The sequence below is a fragment of the Colius striatus genome, chromosome 16 (genome assembly GCF_028858725.1).
Source record: "Colius striatus isolate bColStr4 chromosome 16, bColStr4.1.hap1, whole genome shotgun sequence".
NCBI lineage: Eukaryota > Metazoa > Chordata > Aves > Coliiformes > Coliidae > Colius > Colius striatus.
In genome coordinates, this window is record NC_084774.1 from 9,581,417 (window position 1) to 9,604,331 (window position 22,915).

The 22,915-nt window shown below is 50.2% G+C and overlaps 1 protein-coding gene across 1 annotated transcript in view; it reads left to right on the plus strand.

The window, feature by feature from the left end:
- Positions 1 to 3,311: 3,311 nt before the first annotated feature.
- Positions 3,312 to 22,915, plus strand: part of MYT1 (myelin transcription factor 1) — a 34,838-nt gene continuing 15,234 nt past the window's right edge. Inside the window, exons 1-12 of the mRNA XM_062008992.1 lie at positions 3,312 to 3,366; positions 5,174 to 5,204; positions 8,124 to 8,186; positions 8,988 to 9,237; positions 11,074 to 11,932; positions 12,760 to 12,894; positions 14,282 to 14,372; positions 16,254 to 16,367; positions 17,751 to 17,965; positions 20,313 to 20,437; positions 21,602 to 21,871; positions 22,615 to 22,769. Coding sequence (XP_061864976.1) covers positions 3,312 to 3,366; positions 5,174 to 5,204; positions 8,124 to 8,186; positions 8,988 to 9,237; positions 11,074 to 11,932; positions 12,760 to 12,894; positions 14,282 to 14,372; positions 16,254 to 16,367; positions 17,751 to 17,965; positions 20,313 to 20,437; positions 21,602 to 21,871; positions 22,615 to 22,769 — 2,363 coding nt within the window. The remainder of the gene's footprint in view (positions 3,367 to 5,173; positions 5,205 to 8,123; positions 8,187 to 8,987; positions 9,238 to 11,073; positions 11,933 to 12,759; positions 12,895 to 14,281; positions 14,373 to 16,253; positions 16,368 to 17,750; positions 17,966 to 20,312; positions 20,438 to 21,601; positions 21,872 to 22,614; positions 22,770 to 22,915) is intronic.

Sequence of the window (22,915 nt, forward strand, 5' to 3'; positions counted from 1 at the left end):
GTAATTTATTTGCAGGATGCCTTTCAGAGTGCTTTGTTTTCCATTCAGAGTTAAAATAATGAGTGAAATCCAGATAGCTTCTCAGGCTGGCTGTTATGCAAGAGAGAGACAGAGAACAAATGAAAGCAGCCCATCAGTCTCCAAGACTGCAAACATGCACTGTGTGACCTGACATCCCACGTTAAACCCATCTGTCTGGAGGGCTTCTTGCTGAGGACACAGACAAGGAAGGACAGAGGTTTCATGTCACCTTCATGCATCCGAGCCCAATAACCACGGAGGCTCCCAGAGCGCAGCAATGGCCATGGCAGGTCACGTCAGCTGCCTGAGAGAAGCAGGGACTGAGCTCAGAAATAGATCTCTTTTTTCACCCCTACACTTTGGTGGGAAATTCTGAGCTTTGAGGATGCTGCTGCTGTTGATTTCAGCTGAGAAAAAGGAGCCTGATGGCAGAAAAGAGAGTCTGGATGTGCAGAGCCCAGCCCATCCTTCTGCTGCCGTCAGCAAAATGCTGTAGCTACACAGTGGTGGGGCTGTGTGGAGTTCTCTAACCAAGTAATGGGGTTTCCCCTGCAGGGGAGACCTCCAGCCATTTAGTTTTGTGTTTTGCTTTTGTTTAGAAAGGCTTCTGTGACGTGGTTTAGGGACATAGTTTAGTGGTGGGCTTGGCAGTGTCAGGTTAGTGCTTGGACTGGCTGATCTTGAAGGTCTTTTCCAACTGCAATGATTCTGTGATTGTAAGAGCCAATGTTTCCTTGTGCAGTAGGCCAGGCAAGGCAGCTCATCTGGCTTTCCCATCCTGTGGTTGTCAGCAAGGTTGGGTCCATCACTGCCTTTTATGGCTTCTGTCACCTTTGCTCATGCAGTGACCAACACTGTTCCTATTGTCCTGGTGGATCCTGTTCCTATTGTCCTGTTTGATCCTGCCTTGAAAGAGATTTTGGAGGCAGTGGGAGGGATTGCTGTTGTGTAGTGAGGAGCCTGGATCTTAGATGTGACACCTAAGGTTTGAAGACAAATGTGGCATGCAATGGGATCTTCCCTGTTCATAGACAAGCAGCTTGAGCCTTTCCTGCCTGCCTCTCCTCCAAGGGCAGGTTTAAGAAAACAGAAGCTTTGCTCTGCTTTCTCCCCACTCTCCCTGTGGCCTCCCAGCTTTTCCTCCTTTTGGTGCAGGCAGTGGCCATTCCTCTTCCCTCCAGCCAGCCTTCCTCTGCTGCTTTGAATAATTCATCTGCAGGAAACCCATCTTGCCAAGGCACCAGCCCGACACGTGCCAGTTCCCTGGGAAAAGAAAAGAAGGGAGGGGAAAAAAAACCCCAAAACCCAACAATAAAAAAAAGCAAAAGAGAAAAGAAGAAGCCTTGTGTGCAATGCATTTAGGCTGGAGGCAGCCTCCCAGCCATCACACGCAGCCCTTGCATTGTCGGTGTGTGGCATTAGCGAGCGGGCTCGGCGCTTGGGAAGCTCATAAATGTAATGAAGTCCCTTTGACACCTGCTCCTCTCCACGCTTCAAACAGGAGCCATTGGCCCACAGGGAACCAGGGCTTTAAAAAATAGAAATTATAGTAATTGTCTGCTGTGTTATTGGGAAGATTGTAATAAACGTGGAGCACAAGACGGCGGTGCCAGGAGCTGAATGCTGACAGGATGCATAAATTGCTCCAGGTTTTGATCCCTCCCCCACCCTTCTTTCTTTTTTTCCCCTTCTCCAATCTCCCCATCAAACAAATCACATAAATCTTTGTGTGTTAGGGTTGGATTTTGGGGGGGGTACCAGTGGGAGGGAGAGAGGCAGGCAGGGAAATTTCATCCCCCTGCTTTGAGATGATTTTGGCTGCAATGCCTCATGAACTGGGGACTTTTGTCTCTTTCTCCCTTCCTGCCCAACAGCCTCCCTTTCTTCCCTACCACCCCCAAACCTCAGGGGGAAAATGGGAGAGGCCCAAACCAAGCAGCACATCCTTCAAAGGTGATAAGTGAGGGCCTCTGGCCCCTTCTGCTGGGAATGGCCAGCAGCAGCCATCAAGAGTTTCAAGGTGCACGTGGGGATGTGTCACATGTGCATTGTCCCTGCTGCCAGTGCAGCACCACGTGTTCTCAGTGTGTTCTCTCCCTTCCTGCTGCTTGAGCAAGGGGAGCAGATATTTGTGTCTCCCCTTCTCTTGGGGGTGTCAGAGGCTTAGCTGTGGAGCCTCCCTGTTTTGGGATGCATGGGAGCTGATTGCATCCTTCTCCAAGTGGGACCTGTAGAGGATACTCCAAAGAGAATTTGTTTTCATTGTTTCAAATCCCACTTGGAAATAGTCTTTTTCCTCTGCTTTTCTTTCTCCTTATCCCAGGAGGAAATGTCCCAGATGGGAAGGCTGCAATAAACCCTAACTTGTCTTGTCCCCAGCCCACCAGGCTGTGACCCACCTCACTGCTCACATCTCCGTCCTGCCTTGCTGTTGGCTGCAAGTGCCTGCAAGAGACAGCATCTGTGTCAAGGGCAAGATGTAAAACCAGCTCTTTGACCACTTCAGCAACTCCCCTGGCAACTTGAATGAAATTTCTATGAATCTGGCTACATCTTCTTGCCCTGCCAGGGAGATCCCTGCTTTGGCTGCTCGCACCTCCAGGCACAGCCCCATTTCAAAGCTCCCCCCATGCCAGGGCACGGAGCCTGTGCTGAACCCCAGAGGTGGCTGCACTTCAGCCTTCCTCTACCTTGTGGCATGTTGTGATGTTTAATTAATGTCAAGCACTTTGAAGTCCCTGATGTTACTTATTCATGCCCATATTCCCTGCAGACCTTCCTGTTTGATGTCCATGTTGCAGGGGTTATTTAGATGCAACCCTCTTTATGTCAGATTTAAGCAGAGACGAGAGGTTGCTCTTTAGAGCACTACATGAAAAGTTGCCCTTCTTGGGCATGAGATAGCTGCACACTCAGGGATTTCTAGAGAGGTGCTGGTTACTCACTTAAATCCTCACAGCACTGTCATGGTGTAAATCCAGAGGAATCAGTTCAGCCTTTAACAAGTGATACCTCAGACACAGCCATTTTTCCATCATACCTTGGGGGTTGATCCCCTGTGCCACAGCAGATAATCCTTCTGTGTCCCAGGGTGTGGAACTTAAGGTCTCTAAGTTTGGGCACTGTGGGTTGAGCGATGAGAGCAATGCAAGAAACCTCTGTCTCAGGAGCATGGGAAAGCTTTCCCTGCCACCCAGGTATTTACACAGAGCAACAACCACAAGTGAGATTGTCCTTCAGCAATAATTTTCTTGTTGCCTTTCAACAATTACCTTTTCTTTCCTTTTCAGATGAGTTTAGAGAATGAGGATAAGAGAGCACGCACGCGGTCCAAGTCTGTCAGAGGTGAGCAGCTGCTCGTGGACACCTCAGCTCCCTGCACTTCTCTTCTTCCAAACAGACCTGGATTTTTTAGGTCCAGGCTCACTACTCCCCTGCCAACCCCGCTGAAATTTGTCTGCAAACCTGGAAAACTCCCATCTCCAAACCTTTACAGATCCTCAGGATATTTAACCATCAGCCCCTGTGCCCAGGAGGGGGAAAAAAAACCCAAACCCTTTGGATGATTTGCTTTAGGGGGGGACCTCAATCACTGGAGCTTCAGATTAGCTCCTGGGGCTTTCATCATGCACACTCTGCCAGTGGCTTTGAAGTTGCACATCTGAGAGTGGCTGGCAGAAGTAGCTGATGCTGGAGCAGCACACGGGGCCGTCCCTGGCAGGGACACGAGGACAAACAGCTCCTTAAGGCAAACCTTGGTTGCTATTTATATCCCGACTTGGGCAAAAAAAGCCAACCCCATGCATGTCTGTCTTTGCATGCTTTGTGTCTGGGAGAAGGTGAGATGCTCTGATACAGACCCCAGGTTGTCCCCTCTGTGATGGTTCCAGAGCAGCCTCTGGTTTGGTTCCTTTCTGTGGCTTTGTTGGCAAAGGGAGCTGCAACTGAGGAATGAATGGGGCTGGCCAAAAAAGAGTGATGGTGGCAGGGGCTGCAGCCTCAACCCTCCCTCAGCCACGCTGGACCCACCTTCATTTGGCCTGACCCACCTTCCTCCTCGCTTTTCTCTGCATCCCTTTAAAAACCCAAGCTCAAACCCCAGTGCTTCCAGTTGTGCTGAAGAGAGTTTGGCTCTTTAGGTTCCCCTGCTTTGTTGCTTTTTGTTTGCTTGCTGAGGTTGCTAATGAGTGCCCTGATTCTATTTATTTTCTCACACCCTGCCTTCCCCACGCTTGAATTTGAGTTTCTTGATGTGAAGAGGTAATTTGTTGCATACACCCTGGGACTTGCCACTGCCTCCAGTTTGTTGAAGCTTGTGAGTCATCCCACTGGGAGCTGCATCCCAGGAAACCCAATTAGCTCAAACATACTGAACAAACATGGTGTGGTTTTTAGCCTGGGCAAATTTAGGCTTGTGCTGTGGGCTTGGATTGGTGTGGCTTTGTTGACTCCTGATTGTTTGGATTCCTGGCTGGATGTAAGGTTTCAGCAGTGATGTGACGTGGCTGTAGGTTTTTATTGTAAGCAGTGAGATGTTCTCTTATTCACAAGTGGGGAATAATGCCTAAAACCCCTATCAACTACTGTTTTTAACCTAAAAGCCAAGTTCCATGTGCCCTGCCATGTGTCTGACCATAGGCAGGGGCTCCCACATCAGTCTGGTGTGACAAGGGAAGGAGGAAAACACTCCTGTACCTGTTGATGTGACTGTTGCAGCAACACAATAGTGAACTGTGCAAAGGGTCATTGAGAAGCATATTTTAAAGGCAAATATAGAGAAGGAAGGGCTGAGAAAACTCAGCCTCTACTTTAAATTGAGTTCTATGCCTGTTTATCAGTATAGCTCCCTTGATTTGAGAGTCATTGTGTAGCTAGAGAGTGAGGCAGTCCCTGATGCTGCAAACATGCACTCATGGGCTTGAAAGCAAACACAGGCATGAGGATTTACAAGGCCAGGATTATGATTTACTACAGGCTGGTGTGCAGTAAAGGATGGCAGGATAGATTTGCCTTGTCTGTCAGAGGAGGCAATAGAAACTCAGCTGCAGGCAAGAGGGGATCCTGCAGAGATGGGGGATGTCTCAGGGGGGCTGCACACCCCTGTTGAGTTTCTGACCTTGTGTTTGTTTCTGTTGCTGCCTCCTGCTCCCAGTGCCCACGGAGCTCATCGGCCAGGAGGTGAGGTAAGGACCCTGCTCCTCCTCAGGGGTGGGAGGAAGGGGAGGAGGGGAGACCCTGTGCTGGGACTGGCTTGGGCAAAGTCCCTTACAGCGCCTTACAGCCTTGGGAATCTGGGTGAGGGGAGTAAACCTAGGGGGCTAATGGGGTGGAGGTCTTGTGGGGGGTTATATTGGTGGGCTCTTCAGGTCCTTGAGGCACCACTTGACAACACACATTAGAGGAACTGCAGGACTTAAAGGGATGCAAACACAAGCTCTGGATGGATCCTGTTAGACTGAAGACCCTCCAGCCATCCTCTGTCCCATCCCAGATCTAAACTCCAGCAAAACCCAATGCCCACATTTTGTCTTGCAGCATCATAAGGGACAACATCCTACTAACCACAGTTTCTTTTGCATGTGTTTTAAACCCACTTGTTACCCCTAAACAAGGCTGTAGTCCCATCACTTCTCACCCCAGATGCTCCTCCTTTGACCCCATGTTGCCTGTGGAGTCACTGAGATCCTGTCACTCATTGAGCTGTGCTGGCATGCCAACAGCAGCAGCCAAAAGAGCTTGAGTGAGCCTCTGCAGCCCTACAGAGCTCCTCATTAGAAATAACAGCCCCCTCCATCTCTAAGCTCCCTTTAAACCTTGCACAAGAGGTAGGAGTCTTTAACCTGGACAGGCACTAATAGCAGGGGCTGCCTCTCCCTGCAGCCTCCTTCAGAGAGCCCTGTGTGTCAAAGAGTAATTGGACCTTAACCAACCCAATTTCAGAGCATTTCTGCTCCTCTGCTCTCCTATTACTCTGGAGAGAAGGGAGGAGCAAGCATGGGGCATGCCCCTTCTCCAACTTTTATTGCTGAACACTTGAGTGGAGGTGGTAATTGGAGCAGGTGACATATATAAGGGGCAGGACAGAGTACTCCACAAAGCCATCTCTGCAGCTGTCACCTAATTGCCTGAATAACTGGACGATTAATCGACTAATTGGAAGCAGGGCATCGTCTGCATAACAATAAGAGGCCCTTTTGTCAAACATATGAAGGCTTTGGAGAGGGGGAGAGTAGGTCGGTGTGGTGGCTCTTGTGGGGAAGGAGAGCAGCTTTAATAGACCTCGAAGTCCTTTTCCCCCTTTTGGGACTCCTGCCAAAATACATGAAACCTCCCCAGGGGAGAGGAGGGATGGGAAGGTCTGACCCAGAGCACCATGAGCATCACTCTTGTGCTGGTACTTCTCAAAGGGGTTAAATTTACACACCAAAACCAGAGACATCACCGCTTGCTTTGGGATAAAACCTCGATGCTGAACCACTTGGCTCTTTCTTACTTAGTTTCCAGTGCATCAAAAATGAGGTGGGGGGAGGAATCAGCTTAAATGGATGCAGGAAAGCTTATAAAAGCCTGTAACATCTTGTTTCCCACCGAATGAAGCCTTTTCAGGCAAGTCACTGGTGACACGAACACGACGCTGCCTTTCAGCCTGCAGTCACTTAAAGTGTGTCAGGGGCTGCTCAGGACAGAGCAGCCTCAGTCATGACTGAGGGCAATTAAATAGACTCTCAGATCATCAGCAGAGAAGGGAGCTCACTCTCCCAGTTATTCATGTTAAGGGGATGAGATCTTTCTATGCATCACCCCAAGTGTTTTGCTGGGGAAGGGATGGCTGGCTGGCAGCATGACCCCAGGCATGGCAGGGCTTGGGCTGGATGTGCAAGCTGAAGGAGCTGGGAGGCATCCCTCGAGCCATGGTGTTGGAGGATGCTCAGCATCAGGGGTTGCCATGAGCAAAGGGGCCTGGAGGTGCCTAGAAAGCTGCATCCCCTTAGGGGACATCCTGCCATCATTTACCCTCCTGGCATTACCTTTACTAAGCTAAAGCAAGGCAGTCTCCCTGAAGGAAGGATTCCTACTCTCCTGACAGTTCAGCAGCCTTTCCCTGTCCCAGTTTTGGGTTGAATGATATTCTTTGAACACAGCAATCTGACTTATGCACAGTGTTCTGGAGACTTGAACCATTAATAACCCGTCAGTGCACCCAGAGCTGCTGCATCCATTAGTGCACTCATATCCTCCTTAGCTTGAGCTTTCTGCAAGGGCTGAGCTCTCTGCTGAGAACAGAAATCCTGAGTCCTTAAAGCCTGACTTGGCACTTGGTGCTATTTAATGTTGCCCTGTGTAGTTTGCTCTAAGAATAACAGGCTGGCTGGGTCCCCTCTGGGCTCGTCCCTTTGCACTGTCATCAAGAGATTTCATTAGCAATTGCAGCTTCCCAGGCTGAGGGTGATACGGTGCTAAATGAGGTTATTAATCCTACATGACTCCAGAATTCCTCAGCCATCAGGCAAGTCACTTGGGCATCCTCTAATCAATGCCATAATCTGGTGTTGCCAGGAAAAAATGCTTTGCTTTAATGCTCCTTATCTGGAGCCTTTACAGCTCCTGGAGCTGGGACTAATTACCCCAGGAGGGCAGGGATGCAGCAGTATCTGTGTGTGCTGGCCCTGGAAGTTTTGGGCTCGTCATCTTTGCAGAGCAGCAGGAACAGACGCAGGGATTTGGGAGATCTGCACACCCTGATCCCATCCATTCCCCAGAAGTGAGACTCCGAGGTGCTTGTGAGGAGTTTTGTCTTTTTCAAAGCTTGCTCTTACACATGCAAATCTTTAATTAAACACAATCATAAAACTATAATGAACCGTTCATCTAATTAAATGGGGTGAGTAATTTCATTAGTTTTTAGCAAACTGCAGGGCTGCTCTGCTGCCCTCCTCGCTTGGGATCCAAAGGCACAGGCCCAGCCGTTTGAGGGACGTTCTTTTCCCTTTTGCAGTTGCACAGGACCTCTTTAACTGACCACAGTTTATAGCTTTCTAATTAAAAAATGGATTATCCAAGGCCTCTTGCTGTTGCTGATGGCTGTTCCTTTCCCTCTCAAGCTGTCCGACCCCAGGCTGTAACGGCTCAGGACACATCCGTGGGAAGTATGCGAGACACAGAAGGTGAGGCTGGGCCAGAGGTGGTGGGGATGGAATGATGCAAGCAAGAAACCCAAAGCTGAAACTTTCATTGGAGGGAGGCTGGTTCAGAGCAGCAACCCAACTCACCTGCCCCAAATCTGCCCACCAAAGAGCCTATTTCTGTCCCTCCATCAGTCCTTGAGGGAGCCTGGGGGATCTGCTTCACCAGGCTGACAGTAGCTTTCCCACAGACCCCAAACCATGTCACAAGTACCTGGCTCAGGTGCCTGAGGTCGATGGAAGCTGTCAGCAGGCAGAGATTTTGGTCTGCTCAGTGCCATTATGGATGAGGAGGGAAAATGAGAGCACACTGGCTGCTTTGGAGGCCACGCCAGCCTCAACTGATGGCTTTCATCAATCACCCTGTGAGGGTGAAACGGGAGCAGCTGGTGGACATGCCTCAGAGGGCAGTTCTGCATCCCCTACCTGGTTTCATGGTGGCACTGGTGGCCATCACCAAGAGCAGTGCTGGGAGCTGGTGGTTCTGCTGCTCTCTGGACAACAACTGCCCATGAGCCAGTCTGCTGGGGCGAGCCTGGCACCCTCATGCTGACTTCTGAGAGAAACTGATGTAGTTGAAACAAAGGCAAGGCCTGAGAGCAGATCTTCTGGCCACAAAGGGTTAAAGCAGCTAAAAATCTGGGCAGCTGGGTGAGCTTTTGGTTGATTTTTTTGTTAGCATCTATGCATTTGCCCCCCCCTTTGCCTTGATGGTTCAGATGCCACAGCCGTGCCTTCCTCACTTGGCAATGCCTCCTCTCTGCTCCTTGATCCCATCTGCAGTTTACAAAGCTGCCCTCTAGCAAAGAAGAGGAAACTTCAGGATGCCGAGGCCGAACATCTGGTGTCGAAGAGGAAATCCCACCCGCTCAAACTGGCCTTGGATGAAGGCTACAACGTGGACAGCGACGGCAGCGAGGAGGCTGAGGCAAAGGAGGAGTCCGTGTCGGATGAGTCGGAGGGGACGCTGGAGGAGGACGAGGCAGAGGCCATGGAGCAGGAGGAGACTCGCAGCCCTGAGCCAGCAGAAGGTGCTTTATCATTATTGTATTGCAGAGCTGTGTGCACTCGGTGCTGCTGAGGCTGCACCTCAAATAGGGTGTCCAGTTCTGGGCCTCTCACTCCAAGAAGGACACTGAGGTGTTGGAGCATGTCCAGAGATGGAAAACAAAGGTGGTGAAGGGTCATGAGAAAAAGTCATATGAGGAGCAGCTGGTGGACCTGGGGATGTTTAGCCTGCAGAAGAGGAGGCTGAGAGGAGACATGATCATTCTCTACAACTACCTGAAAGGGAATTGTAGTGAGATGGGGGTGGATCTCTCCAGTAACAACTGATAGGACACAAGGAAATGGGTTTAAGCTGTGCCAGGGGAGGTTTAGATTGGACATTAGGAAGAACTTTTTCACTGAGAGGGTTATTAAGCATTGGAACAGGCTGCCCAGGGAGGTGGTGGAGTCACCATCCCTGGAGATACTCAAAAGATGAGAAGCTGAGGGATGTGTTTTGGTTGAGTGATGTGCTTGGCAGTGTGAGGTGAGTGCTTGGACTCCATCTTCAAAGTCTTTGCCACCCATAATGATTCTTTGATTCTGTGAAGGGACAGGGAGTGTTAACAACCAGGAGTTATCACTCTGAGTTACAGGCAGGATGGGTCCTTCAGTTATTACATTTGGTGGATGTGCAATGGCAAAGCTCAGGTTAAGCTGAAAAGGAACATGCACAGATTGTCTCCAGTGGCTTAAAAATGAGAGCTGTTCCATCAGGGAAGCTCCCTGGGCAAAGGCCCGTGGGAAGCAGAGAGGTGCTTGCCATGTGGCTCAGGTGGTGGTGGGGAAGGCAGCCAGGGTCCCATATCCATGTCTTGAGGGGCTCATTGGGCTTCCAGTGCAGGAGCCATCCCACTGGCTGGGTCTGGCTGCTGCCCCAGAGAAGGAGTGACAAACCAGATGGGTGTCCAGCCAGCTCTTGGCACTGTGTCCCTCCCCACTGTGGAGCCTCTGGTTTGGGGAGCACTGGGAGTGAGGGGCCATATGGCTGCCAGCAGTGGGGGGTGGGAAGCCACATGCATCTGAGCTCCATGAAAGCATCTGCATGGAAATCTCCTTTCTACCTGCCATTCCCAAATGCAATAAATTAGGCTGCTCCAAGGGTGTAACAGCCAGGCTCTGGTTTCAATTAAGCTTAAATAAGACAAAGAGATGTTTATAAGCTTATATAATTACATGTATTTCTCTTTTTACTTTCTCTTTTCCTCCTTTTCATTCCTTTTCCCTTTTCATTCCTTTTCCCTTTTTCCCCCTTTTCCTTCCCCCCTTTTCCTTCCCCCCTTTTCCTTCTCCCTTTTTCCTCCCCTTTCCCCATTCCCTCCCTTTTCCCTCTTTTCCCTCTTTTCCCTCTTTTCCCTCTTTTCCCTCTTTTCCCTCTTTTCCCTCTTTTTCCCTCTTTTTCCCTCTTTTTCCCTCTTTTTCCCTCTTTTTCCCTCTTTTTCCCTCTTTTTCTCTCTTTTTCTCTCTTTTTCTCTCTTTTTCCCTCTTTCCCCTTTTTCCGTTTTCCCCCTCTTCCCCCCTCTTCCCCCCTCTTCCCCCTTCCTTCCCTCTTCCTTCCCCCTTCTTTCCCACTGCTTTTCCCCTTTCTCTCTTCTCTTCTCTTCTCTTCTCTTCTCTTCTCTTCTCTTCTCTTCTCTTCTCTTCTCTTCTCTTCTCTTCCCTTCCCTTCCCTTCCCTTCCCTTCCCTTCCCTTCCCTTCCCTTCCCTTCCCTTCCCTTCCCTTCCCTTCCCTTCCCTTCCCTTCCCTTCCCTTCCCTTCCCTTCCCTTCCCTTCCCTTCCCTTCCCTTCTCTTCTCTTCTCCTCCATTCTCTCCCCTCAGAGAGAAGCCCAGCAAAATCATCCCACTACGGACAAAACACAACATCAAGTACATCTGGCCCCAGCAAGGCCAACTACAGCAGCTACCAAGAAATAATCGCCAACTCTCTCCTCAACTTAGGCCAAATAGCAGAGGAAACCCTCGCCATCGAAGGGCAGCTGCCTGAGGATGAGCTGCAGGGCTCCAAGCCGCCGTCCAACGTTGTGCACTTGGTCCACGAGGACGCAGGAGAGGAGTTGGTGGAGGAGGAGTGTGACAAGGAGATCATCATCCAGACTGAGGATGCAGAGGAAGTCATCGAGGTCACCAGCGAGCGCAGCAGCGAGTTGTGTCCCGAGCACCGCGACGAGGCCACCTGCGAGGAGTCCTGCAAACTGCAGAAGGCTGAGGCAGAAGAGGATGAGGAGGATGAGGAGGAGGATGAAGATGAAGAGGAGGAGGATGACGATGAGGATGAGGAAGAGGAAGAAGAGGAGGAGGATGAAGAGGAGGAGGAGATGGCTCCCGAAGTGATCTGTGAAGAAGCTCCCCACACTTCTCAGGACACGCAGAAAAGCCACTGTGAAGGGCAGTTCAGCCCCAAGCCCGAGTACTCGGTCATCGTGGAGGTTCGCTCGGATGACGACAAGGACGACGACGCCCACTCCCAGAAATCCGCCGTGACCGACGAGTCAGAGATGTATGACATGATGACCAGGGGCAACCTGGGGCTGCTGGAACAAGCCATTGCTCTGAAAGCCGAGCAGGTGAAAATCGTGCGGGAGCCCGGCCGGCTGCTGGGGGAGCACGGGAAGCACTTCCAAGTGGATGAGAAGCAGAGCAAACCGCTGGACAGCATCCGGAAGAGCTACTATGGCAAAGGTAAAGGGGGAAAACTTGTGTGTCTCCTCCCTTCCCGTCCCCGGGGAAAGAGATGAATTTGTCAGCTCAGCACCACGTGAAAATTAGGCTGCTGGGGGGTTTCACAGCCCACAGAGGGAATTAAACCACGAATCTCAGTGCTCAGATGGATGGGGACATCCTAGAGGTGAACAGTGAGGGCAAGGGGTGATAGACATAAACAAGAAGTTCCAGTTGAACCCAAGGAGAAAGTCCTTTGGTGCTGAGGTGAGGGAGCCCTGGCCCAGGCTGCCCAGGGAGGGTGTGGAGGCTCCTTCTTGGGAGGTTTCCAAACCCACTTGGACACGTTCCTGTGCCCCCTGAGCCAGGGGAACCTGCTTTAGCAGGGGTTAGGCTGGATGAGCTCTGCAGGGCCCTTCCCACCCCCACCATTCTATGATTCTATGGTGTCCTCTGGATCTCAGCAGGGGAATTCCCTGGCTAATTTACCTATTGACCTCGAAGATCTCAGCCTGAGCAGTAGGGCTGGTTTAAAATCCAAATGGGTTTTAAGGTAAGAGTCCAGCATGAGGCAACATGAGTGACTTAGCAGGGGCTGCAGAGTCCCTTGGGTGCTCCATGCTCCTGGCTGGGTTACATAATCAAATTGCTTTGCTGATTTGAATTTTGGAAACCTCTAGTGATACAATCCCACCTTCAAAGGATAAAAACACCCCTCCACAGCCAAAGGTTCCTCTGTGTTTGGGAAGCTGGTGTGAAGCATCCTCAGCAATTTTCCTCTCCTTTCCAGCTCTTCCCTTCCTAATACACTGACCTACTTCTCACTGCCCTTTCCCCACAATCCCCAGATCCCTCAAGACCTGAGAAGCGAGAAATCAAATGTCCAACTCCTGGCTGTGATGGGACTGGTCACGTCACGGGGCTCTACCCTCACCACCGCAGCCTCTCTGGTTGTCCGCACAAAGACAGGATCCCCCCGGAGAGTGAGTACACGTGGGCACAATTACTCTGAAGCCTTATTTCCTGCAGGGTAGAGCTGTCTCAAGGCCAATGAGCACCCCAAAATAGCCCCAAATGATGTGAATTTTATGAGTGAGTCCCTAACCCAAGCTTGATGTTAATCCCTGGGGTATAACAGAGTTTTTGGCGTGGGGTGGTGCTTTCCCAAGTTGTTCCAGGCTCCTTCTGTCCACCAAGGTGTTGTCACTCTTCATGGGAAACACTGTGGAGATTACAAGGAAGTTCTACCCTTCTTAAAGATTTTTAGCACCATCCTGTGGAGAACGAGCTCCCTTCTCTGAAAATCAAAGAGGTGCTTTAAAAATCACTCCCCACCTCCAGAGGTGTGTTGAGCACTTCCCATCTTTACACCAACTGTCACATGTTTATCCCTATTTGGGATATCTTGCTGGCGAGAAGGGGAAAGCGTTCTCTCTTGCTGTCCAAATGTGCTGAAGGTGTTGCCATGAGGCAAAGGAGAGGAGGCATTTGGGATGTGCAGGATCCTCCTGTGCTCTCACTGTAAATTCACAAGACTCATCTGTTCCACAGAAAATATTTATCATCATCACAACAGATATTTTTATATACATGGATGCACAGAGATTTTATTTCTACCTTCCACCAGCGTCCCAAATAGCTTTCCCTGTACATATACATAAAAATCAGTGCTGTATGTTGATGAGAACAGCATAATAGACCAAAAAAAACCCCACCCCAATCAAAGAGGAGCCCTTCCTTATCAGGAATTTCAAAGGTTGCAGACCTGCCATAAACAGAGAACTGCAGGAAACAAGGAGAAAGTGCAGCTGCCTCCACACGGGCCCGAAAGCAAGGAGAAATATGAATAAATAACTAAGACAAGCTGTGTGCTTCAGAAAAAAGCTTGCAAATGAAATGATTTTCTTTACTTTTAAGGTCAGCACTGCAGGAAGCATTAATCCTGAAGATTAAAATGTATAAAAAAACCCCAAAAAGAGAGGAAAAAAAAATCAACCAAAGACTAGTCCTAAGGATAAAAGCAGAGATGATACGACTTCAATCACTTAAAGCTACCTGAAATGAGGAAACCTGGCTGCAAAACAGTGGTGGGAGGGAGGGATTGGATGAGGGAAACAGGATTGCAATCAGCAGACGGGGAGGAAGCCCAGGCTGTGTGCAGAGATGCTAATCTAGCACTGACCTGAGCGCTGCTGCCTTGGGAAGGTTTTTTTCCCTCTATGCAGACAAATTCTAATTTACAGCATTTCACGTCCCCTGATTTCTAGGAAACGAATGTACTTGATGATTTTGTCTTTGTTTTATCCTCTGATTGTTATCAAGTTGTTTTTGCTTCCCTTCCCCTCTCCCCTTCCCCTTCTCACTCCAAAGTCTTGGCGATGCACGAGAACGTGTTGAAATGCCCCACACCAGGCTGCACAGGACAGGGGCACGTCAACAGCAACCGCAACACGCACAGGAGGTACCAGCTTTGACTTCTCTGTTACAGCCCAGGCAAGGACAGCAGCAGGGCAAACAAAAGCCTTGGCTTTGCTCTTGGCACTATGTGCAACTACGATGAGCAGCTGAGGGAGTTGGGGATGTTCAGCCTGGAGAAAAGGCTGAGGGGAGACAGGAGCACTCTCTGCAGCTCCCTGACAGGAGGCTGCAGAGTTGGGGGTCAGTCCCCCAAGCTACAACCAACAGGACAAGAGGGAATGGGCTCCAGTTGCCCCAGGGGAGGTTGAGATTGGAGCTGGGGCAGAACTGTTTCCCTGAGAGGGGTGTCAGCCCCTGTGCCAGGCTGCCCAGGGAGCCTGGGGCGTGCCCAGCCCTGGAGGGATCCCAAAGTTGTGGAGCTGAGGGGCTGAGGGCCGTGGGTTAGTGGTGGCCGTGGCAGGGTGAGGGCAGGGGGTGGACTCAATGAGCTTAAAGGGCTTAAAGAATAATATGGGAAAGAGGAGGCAGTGATTTCTGCCTGGGCAAAAGAGCAGAGCCACACTTTCAGACTCACAGGGGGAAGTAGGGAAGGGCAGGTGCAGATGGGGATTCATGGGAGAGGTGTTTGGCACTAGGGAAGCAGAGAGTGCGCGGTGAGGCTGACTGGAGGCTGATGTTTGTGTCTAGTGGTGTGGCACTGTGCAGGATTTCTAAGCATTTCCACAGCATTTTGGCTGAAATGATTGATGAGTTTGGGATTTAGGTCCTTGTGCTGTAGGATCTCAGCCCAGATGTGGTCAAGAGGAGACAGGGATGCATTTTAGGACCTGTAGTTGTTCCCCTTCCTCTGGCTTTGCTTAAACTCGAATGCTTTTACAATCAGGAAGGCAGCAAGCAGAGGGGTTGGTGCATTTAAAAGCTAGAAATCTCCCAAAAAAAGCCAGACTAGCTTGTGCTCCAGGGATGAGCTCATGAATTTATGCTTTACCATTCGTTGCACTTGAGCTTAATTGGCAGAGAGTGACGGCTCTGTGAATGCCAAGGCGTTTGCAAGCGTGAGGTGAGTTTGTGTCGGTACTCACTCAGCCGTGGAGGAAGCTGGTGAATGCTCTGTTATAGCTGTAGCTGCTGGAGGACAATTAAGGAAGTCTGCTTGGTTAATTGAGAAGCTTGTTTTGGTGCAGGGAGCAAGTGATTGAAGTGAGACTGAGGTGATCCACTGGTGTTAGTGGGTTATGGGGTGAGCTTTGGGCACGGTGGGTCTGGGCTGGGGTTCCCTTGGTGCTGGCTGCTCTGGTGATGAAGATGCCTGTGATGGCTTAGGGTTGGCTGGAAGCCTTGTGAGAGGTTTTTACCTTCCCTGAGCAGTCACTGTAAGAGCCAACCTGTCCCAAAGAGGCAAAGCCAGGTCCACATGTAGAGTGTGTGTGAGCAAAAGCCAATACAGCCCCAGCTTCCCCCAGGCACCGGCTGTGCACATCACGAGTGCAAACGTTTCCCTGCAAGTGCCCCTCAGAAGGCTCCCTTCAAGCAGCCCCTACAAAAGATCCAAATAAAACACAAATAAAAAATGCCATTTCACTGCTAAAACCACTCAAGGCAAGCAGCCCATCCCCTTGTGCCCTGCTGTGCTCAGCCTGCAGGGGCTGACTCCTTGATCCACCTCTGCGCCCTGGGGATGCTCCGGAGCTCATCCTGGAGAGATTTGGCACTTGATGTTTGGCTGCTTTGCTGCTTACCAAGACTAAAAGTGAGCTAGGGCATTGATAGAAAAGAAAACCCTTTAAATGCAGTTTTCTGAGGGGCTCAGGGCAGCTCTGGGTCCCTGCAGTGATGGTTTCCATGCTCACCCCTCACGTTTGGTTTCCTTTTCTCTCTGTTTTTTTTTCCTTCTTCACATAAAACCCTGACAAACCTCTTGCAGTTTATCTGGGTGCCCCATTGCTGCTGCTGAAAAATTAGCCAAATCACATGAAAAGCAACAAACCCAGTCTGGTGATCCTTCCAAGAGCAGCTCCAATTCTGACCGGATCCTCAGGTGAGCGGGTCCGTGACCGCGCAGCCCTGGCCCTGCCTCGCCACAGCTCCCGCCAGCTGTATCATCCTCATACTGCTGAGCCCTGTTATTATCATCATAGGTCTTGCCAAGGTGGGGAGATGTTTAATTGATGATCCCAGGGAGGGCATTGAGGACAATGAATTGCTTCTGTAGCATCAATTAATGCTGAGGCTACAGGCCAAAGGGGTTTTACCAGTGCAGCAGAAGGCATTTGTGCCGATTGCTCTGCAATGCAAACTGCTGGGGAATGATGGCTATTATATTAGCATTATAAGTAGGGTGGGCTCAGGAAGGGGAGGAGGAGGAGGAGATTTAGGCTACAGTACAAATCACTTGATGGCAGTTTCTCCTAAGTGTGTTCACTTCTCTTCTTTAGCCCACACAGTTCAGAGGAGAGAAACCTGCCACGCTCATTTCCAAAGCAGTTGTGTGTGTTTGGTATTTCACCCTGGGAAGGGGTTTCATCTGGGAGGAAGGGCTGTCTCACGTTAAAGGTGTCACTGATAGATGCTGGTTTCCATAGCTGATGTGATTCACGAGGCTACAGATGGATTGTAACACGGTCAGTTATTTCTCAACGAGCGCAGGGTAAAACCCACAGCAGGAGCCCCCACAAAGGCATTGAGCCCTGAGCCATTTATTTCTTTGCTCCCCAGGACTGCTGAGCACCCCAATGCACCAGGGCCTGGAGCTTTGCAAAGGCCATTTAGGGCCATTACTTCTTTATTTGCAGTAGAACCTGTGCTCTGAGCCCATCACAGGGAGGGTCCATGCTCCAAGGAGCTCCCGCTCCAAGGACTCGCTGGTGGAAAGAGGTCACGGGAAGGAGAGTAACAATAGGCCATTTATATACAATTTATATGCAAGACAAATTGATTCATGATAGGCAGCCCAGCAGGAGGGAGCCTTTAAGAGGGACTCTGCTCAGGGCAGAGGCCCTACTGCCTTTGCAATGAAGCTGCAGAGGGGAGTGGAGCTAAACCTTCATGTACCATCCTGTGTCGTTGGTCCCTCAAGTGGGTGATGCCCAGGTTCCTGCTGGGGTTGGAAAATGCTGCTGCACCACAGCCCTCTGCAAGAGTATTCTTTTGGGTGGGATGGACACTGTGGTGTTCAGCCTAAAAAGAGAGAAAGGATTAAAAAAAAGGGGAGAAGAGGGGAAAAAGAAAAAGGGAATCTGAGAGACTCAAACCAGCTGCAGACTCGAGGGAAAGCAAAAGGGCTGTTTGCTGCCTCTTCTTCTCCTGTGACCCCTTGGGGACAAAGTGCAGCTACGTGTCCCCATCACATCTGATGCCCTCCCAACAACCATCTCGTTGAGGGGAAAAAAGGAATCACTGTTGCTCATTGTTTTATCCTTAGGCCTATGTGCTTTGTGAAGCAACTGGAGATCCCTCAGTATGGAAGCTACCGGCCCAACATGGTCCCAGCAACCCCCCGGGCCAACCTGGCCAAGGAGCTGGAGAAGTACTCCAAGGTCACCTTCGATTATGCAAGTTTTGATGCTCAGGTTTTTGGCAAACGCATGCTTGCCCCAAAGATTCAGACTAGCGAAACCTCACCTAAAGCCTTTAAATGTAAGTTGGGAGCAGGGATGGGCTGACTTTGCACTTGGTGCCTTTCTCAGAGTGTCGCGAGGCTCTCGGGATCGTGGCTTTGGGGTGATGACTCGGGGCTGAATCGCTGGATGTGGAGCAGGGGGAGATGTGGGGATGGGGGAGGCTGAGGTGGGTCCTGTGGCAAGTGCATGGTGGAGGGAAGAGCCCCTGACTGCCAGCAAAGCTTTGCTCAGGAGAGAGTCTCTTTGGCTTTGGGAACAACTGCGTCGAGTGGTGGGAACATTAATCTGAGCGATGTCTCTAGGTGGGATAAGTTACACAGTTGTCCTCAGTTGGTCCCTACTGCTTTGCAGTTCATATCTATTGATCTATCTTTCCTCATCTAGCTAAATGGATTACAGTTTTCTTCTCTTCCGTCTTATATATGGCCCACTCTGGCCATTTGTCTTTGCTGCTGTGCTCTGCTCTCCAGCTCTGTAACCTATCAATCACCCACCTCCTATCACCCAGCTCTTTCCTGTCGTAGACACCCACTTCTGCCCTGCACTGGGGATCTTGCACAGGTTACAACACTGTGGAACAGAAATGTGGGTGAAAATGATTTGCCTAAATAAACCCTCAGGGTCTGGGCTGTCAGGAGCAGCAAGGGAGCTGCACGGAGAGCCAGCCTGCAGCAAACCAATGTGAAACCTTCCCCTTCCCTTTGAGGCCACGTGTGCACCTGAAGACATCTTTCTGAGGAAAAAAGAGATTATTTAGGAGCCCAGTTTGCAGAAGTCAGTAGCCTCAAGAGGACTTTCTGTTTGGCTAATCCCACTTCCACAATCCTGTTTAATCCTGATGCAGCTGCTCTCAGAAAAGTGCTGGTACTCGAGAGCACCGCAGTTGTTGCACTACAATGGAAGTGCCCTTTATTACAGTACTAAATCTGTAAAGGATCAGACAATGAAATTGGATGGAGGCCAGAGAGCACAACTGCCACTGTCATCCCGGGTTAGGGCTGATGGAAAAGTAATTTGTTTCCCAGCACAAGTGATTCTCTTGCTGAATAGATTGTGTTATTTGCAATATTAGCAAAGAATTTCCAGGGTAATTGTACTGACAAAAATAATTCCAGCAGACCCACTAGGATAATCCCTTCTATTTTTTTCTCATCACTTCTTTTCCTAATTTGCTGATTGCGAGTCTATTAGTGGTAGAAACACTTATGGAAAGGAAAAGCATCGCTGAGCTTACGGTGTGAAATTGAAATTGGCACCTCACAATCCTGGATATTGTCAGGTTGGGGCTGGCAAATACCCACACCCTGCTGCAAAGCCAGGGATGAAACCAGCAGCCATCCACGAGAATAACCATTTGGGCAAGCCTCCAACGAGTTAATCAAAGCGACAAGATGAATATGATTGCCAATCATAGCAGGGAAATCTGGTCCTTTCACTGAGAACCTGTTTTAAAGAGATCTTCATCCAGAGGGATTTCTATTCCCCTGCATGTGTGTGCAGAACTCCCATTAATGTCAATATGCATTATATGAGCACACAAGGAGGGAGAAAGCATCCATGGGCAGATCAGCATTTTATAGTTGCCTCATCTTCTGAGTTTGTAATGGGAATAATGAAATTGCTTTGCTCTGTGGCCACGTCAGCTGAGGTTGTCTCACTGTTCCACCATCATCGGGTCAAAGCTTGGGAGTCTTCCCTGGGTGAGACTCCTGCTGAAGAGAGGAATGTTCTCCCGTCAGAAGGGCACAGTGGAATGAGTTAAGGATGTGAAGAGCTTGTGAATTGGTTCAGAATACAATCCTGGGACTATTCGAAATCAGATGATTCCCTGTTTGTGCCCACTGAAACCACTGACTTGAGAGGGACTCTGCGTGGTCAGGGCTTTCCTAAACAGCACCAGGTTCCACATTAGGGCAAGTTTTATTGTGAGTTAACCCTGGGAAACCCTCAGTTTCATTTCATAGTGTGTAAAGAGAAATTGCATGTCCAGGATTGCACTGCTGAGTGCTGCAGCACACAGTCACTGTGCAGTGCTGTGGCTGTGCAATAAATCCAGGCATGTTTAAATGATATGTCAGCTGCCAGAAAATCCACCTTTCACTGGTATCATCCGTGGAAGCTCAGCACCACATGGCTGTGGTTTTGCTGTGAATGTAACTTTTAATTGCAAGTTTTCAAGCACGCTACAAGGGATCTTGCTGTGTCAGGCTGATTTAACCTGTCGCTGCTGCCTGTGCTGGTTATACATTACCCTTGTTTTGTTCCTTCTCTTTTTATTCCAGCCAAACCTTTTCCAAAGGCCTCTTCCCCCAGCCACAGCCCCTCCAGCAGTTACGTGAAGAGCACTTCATCTTCCTCCACAGGCTTCGACTACTCCCACGACGCCGAGGCCGCGCACATGGCCGCCACTGCCATCCTCAACCTCTCCACACGCTGCTGGGAAATGCCTGAGAATCTCAGCACCAAGCAGCAAGAGGCCCCTGGCAAGGTGAGCCCAGTGTGCCCAGAGACCGTTGCTGCAGCAGGCAGCAACTGGGTTAAAACTTCAAGTTTGGAATGAGAGAAACACCTTTTTTATTGAAGCCTTCCTTTCATTTTAACTTAAATCCTGGCTACAAGAAAGATATTGAGGTGCTGGAGTATGTTCAGAGCTGGGGAAGAGGCTGGGGCACAAATCTGATTGAGAATGGCTGAGGGAATGGGGGTGTTCAGCCTGGAGAAGAGGAGGCTGAGGGGAGACAGCAGCACTCTCTGCAACTCCCTTACAGGAGGCTGCAGGGAGGTGGGGGTCAGGCTCTGCTTCTGAGTAACAAGTGACAGGACAAGAGGAAACAGCCTCAAGTTGTCCCAGGGGAGACTGAGATTGGAGCTGAGGCAGAGCTGTTTCCCTGAGAGGGGTGTCAGCCCCTGTGCCAGGCTGCCCAGGGAGCTGGGGCAGTGCCCAGCCCTGGAGGGATCCCAAAGCCGTGGGGCTGAGGGCTGTGGGTCAGTGCTGGGCTGGGCAGGGTGAGGGCAAGGGTGGACTCTGTGATCTTAAAGGTATTTTCCAACCAAAATGATTCTGTGATGCTGTGAAACACAGAGGGCAGGGAGAGACTCATCATATCACCCTTCTGTTCCCTGCTTTGGGTGATGCAGGATGGAGGAGGTAACCTTGTCTCTTAATGTGTTATGGAAACATGGTTCAAACTGCCCACCTGAGGGGAGCTTTGTTCCCAAGCAAAGTCTCAGGGCTGGTTTCAGTTGCTCACTGGGCTGTCTCTGATGGCATTTGAGACTCCCCAGTTGTGTTCAGCCTGACCTCCAGCTATTTTTCAGGGGAATGCAGGTTTTCCACAAGTCTCATTTTGCACCCTCAGCCTTAGGCAGATGTCTTAGACACTGTGGAGCAGTTCAAGTGGCACTAGATGCCTGTGTTCAAGCAGCTGAGTCAAAATACCACTTCACTGGTGGTGCAGGGGTGCATTTGCATGGCATGACTCTGAGATACTTGTGAAAAAGCATCCCTTTGCATTCAGTTCTTTCTAACTGAGCGTGGAGAGGCTGGGACATGAATAACCTGCCCCCTGCACTGCAAAAGACAACTGGAGGGAAGATCCCTGTAGGGAACTGTTGGCAGCTGCTAACGCTGGGCATGTTTCCAACCTTTCAGTCCATGGACATTGAGGTGGATGAGAATGGGACTCTGGATTTGAGCATGAACAAGCACCGCAAACGGGAGAGCACCTTTCCCAGCAGCAGCAGCTGCAGCAGTAGTCCCAGCATGAAATCCCCAGATGTGTCCCAGCGCCAAAACAGCACCAGTGCCACGAGCAGCACCATGACATCCCCCCAGTCCAGCCAGACCTCCCGCCAGGATGAATGGGATGGGCCCATTGACTACACCAAACCAAACCGCCAGCGGGAAGAGGAGCCCGAAGAGGTGAGCGCTGACTCTTGGTGCTTGAATAACACCTCATGGGGGACTGAATGCCATGTTTGCTTGCACAGTTGTCTTATTTCCCCCTAGAACCCCTGGTTTGTCCTTTGACCCTATGAGAAGAATATTGTTAGCTTCTTCAGTGCTACCAGACATCAGCTGGGGACAATCAGGCAAGAGGCAGATGCTCTTGGACTGGTTGGGATGCTCTTGCAAAGGAAGAATTCATCGCTTGTGTTGCCCTGGATATGCAGTGCTTTCTTCACTGTAAATCCTTCCACCTCATTTGCACCACTGGTGCTCCTGGTGACCTTCCCCAGGATGGTTTATGTCTGCCATTAACAGATGTGGCTCTGTGTGCTGCTAATATCCATGCTGCAGGTGAGGAGACTCAGCCACTGCCTCCTGGCTGGGGGGAGCATCCTGGCTCTGGAAGCAGCATGCTGCCTCTCTGCCCGTGGGGCAAAGTGGAGGCAGCACCACTGAGGATGAGTAGGGGAGGATTGCACTGATCTTCATCCCTTCAACACTTTGGGAGAGTCAAGTGCAAATCCCTATGCAGACAAGATTTACACACTTCTCCTATTAAAAGGAGAAGTGCCAGACTACTGGAGCTCTGGTTTGGGTACTGTGAGGAGTAACTGCTGCAATAACTCTTAGCTGGGGTGAACTCAGGATCCTTTCCTACCACAGTTCAGCAGCAATGGCCACCACTACAACCACTTTCCCTGGCTGTTTCCTTGCAGTCAGAGCTTGCTGCCCACTCTTTTGCCTCCTCGGAAGCTGATGAGCAAGAAGTGGTGGAGGAAAACTTTGAGGAAAGAAAATACCCAGGGGAAGTTACTTTAACCAATTTCAAGCTTAAATTCCTCTCCAAGGACATCAAGAAAGAGCTGCTCACGTAAGTCCTACCTCCTTGTCTCTTCCTCCAAAGTGTATGAAGGATGTGCCCAGCACAGCCAGGCTGGTAGGAGACAAAATTCCTTATCAAATATGTGTTAAAAATGAGAAGTGTAATTCCCTTCCTTCCTGTGCTTGGCCTGGCTC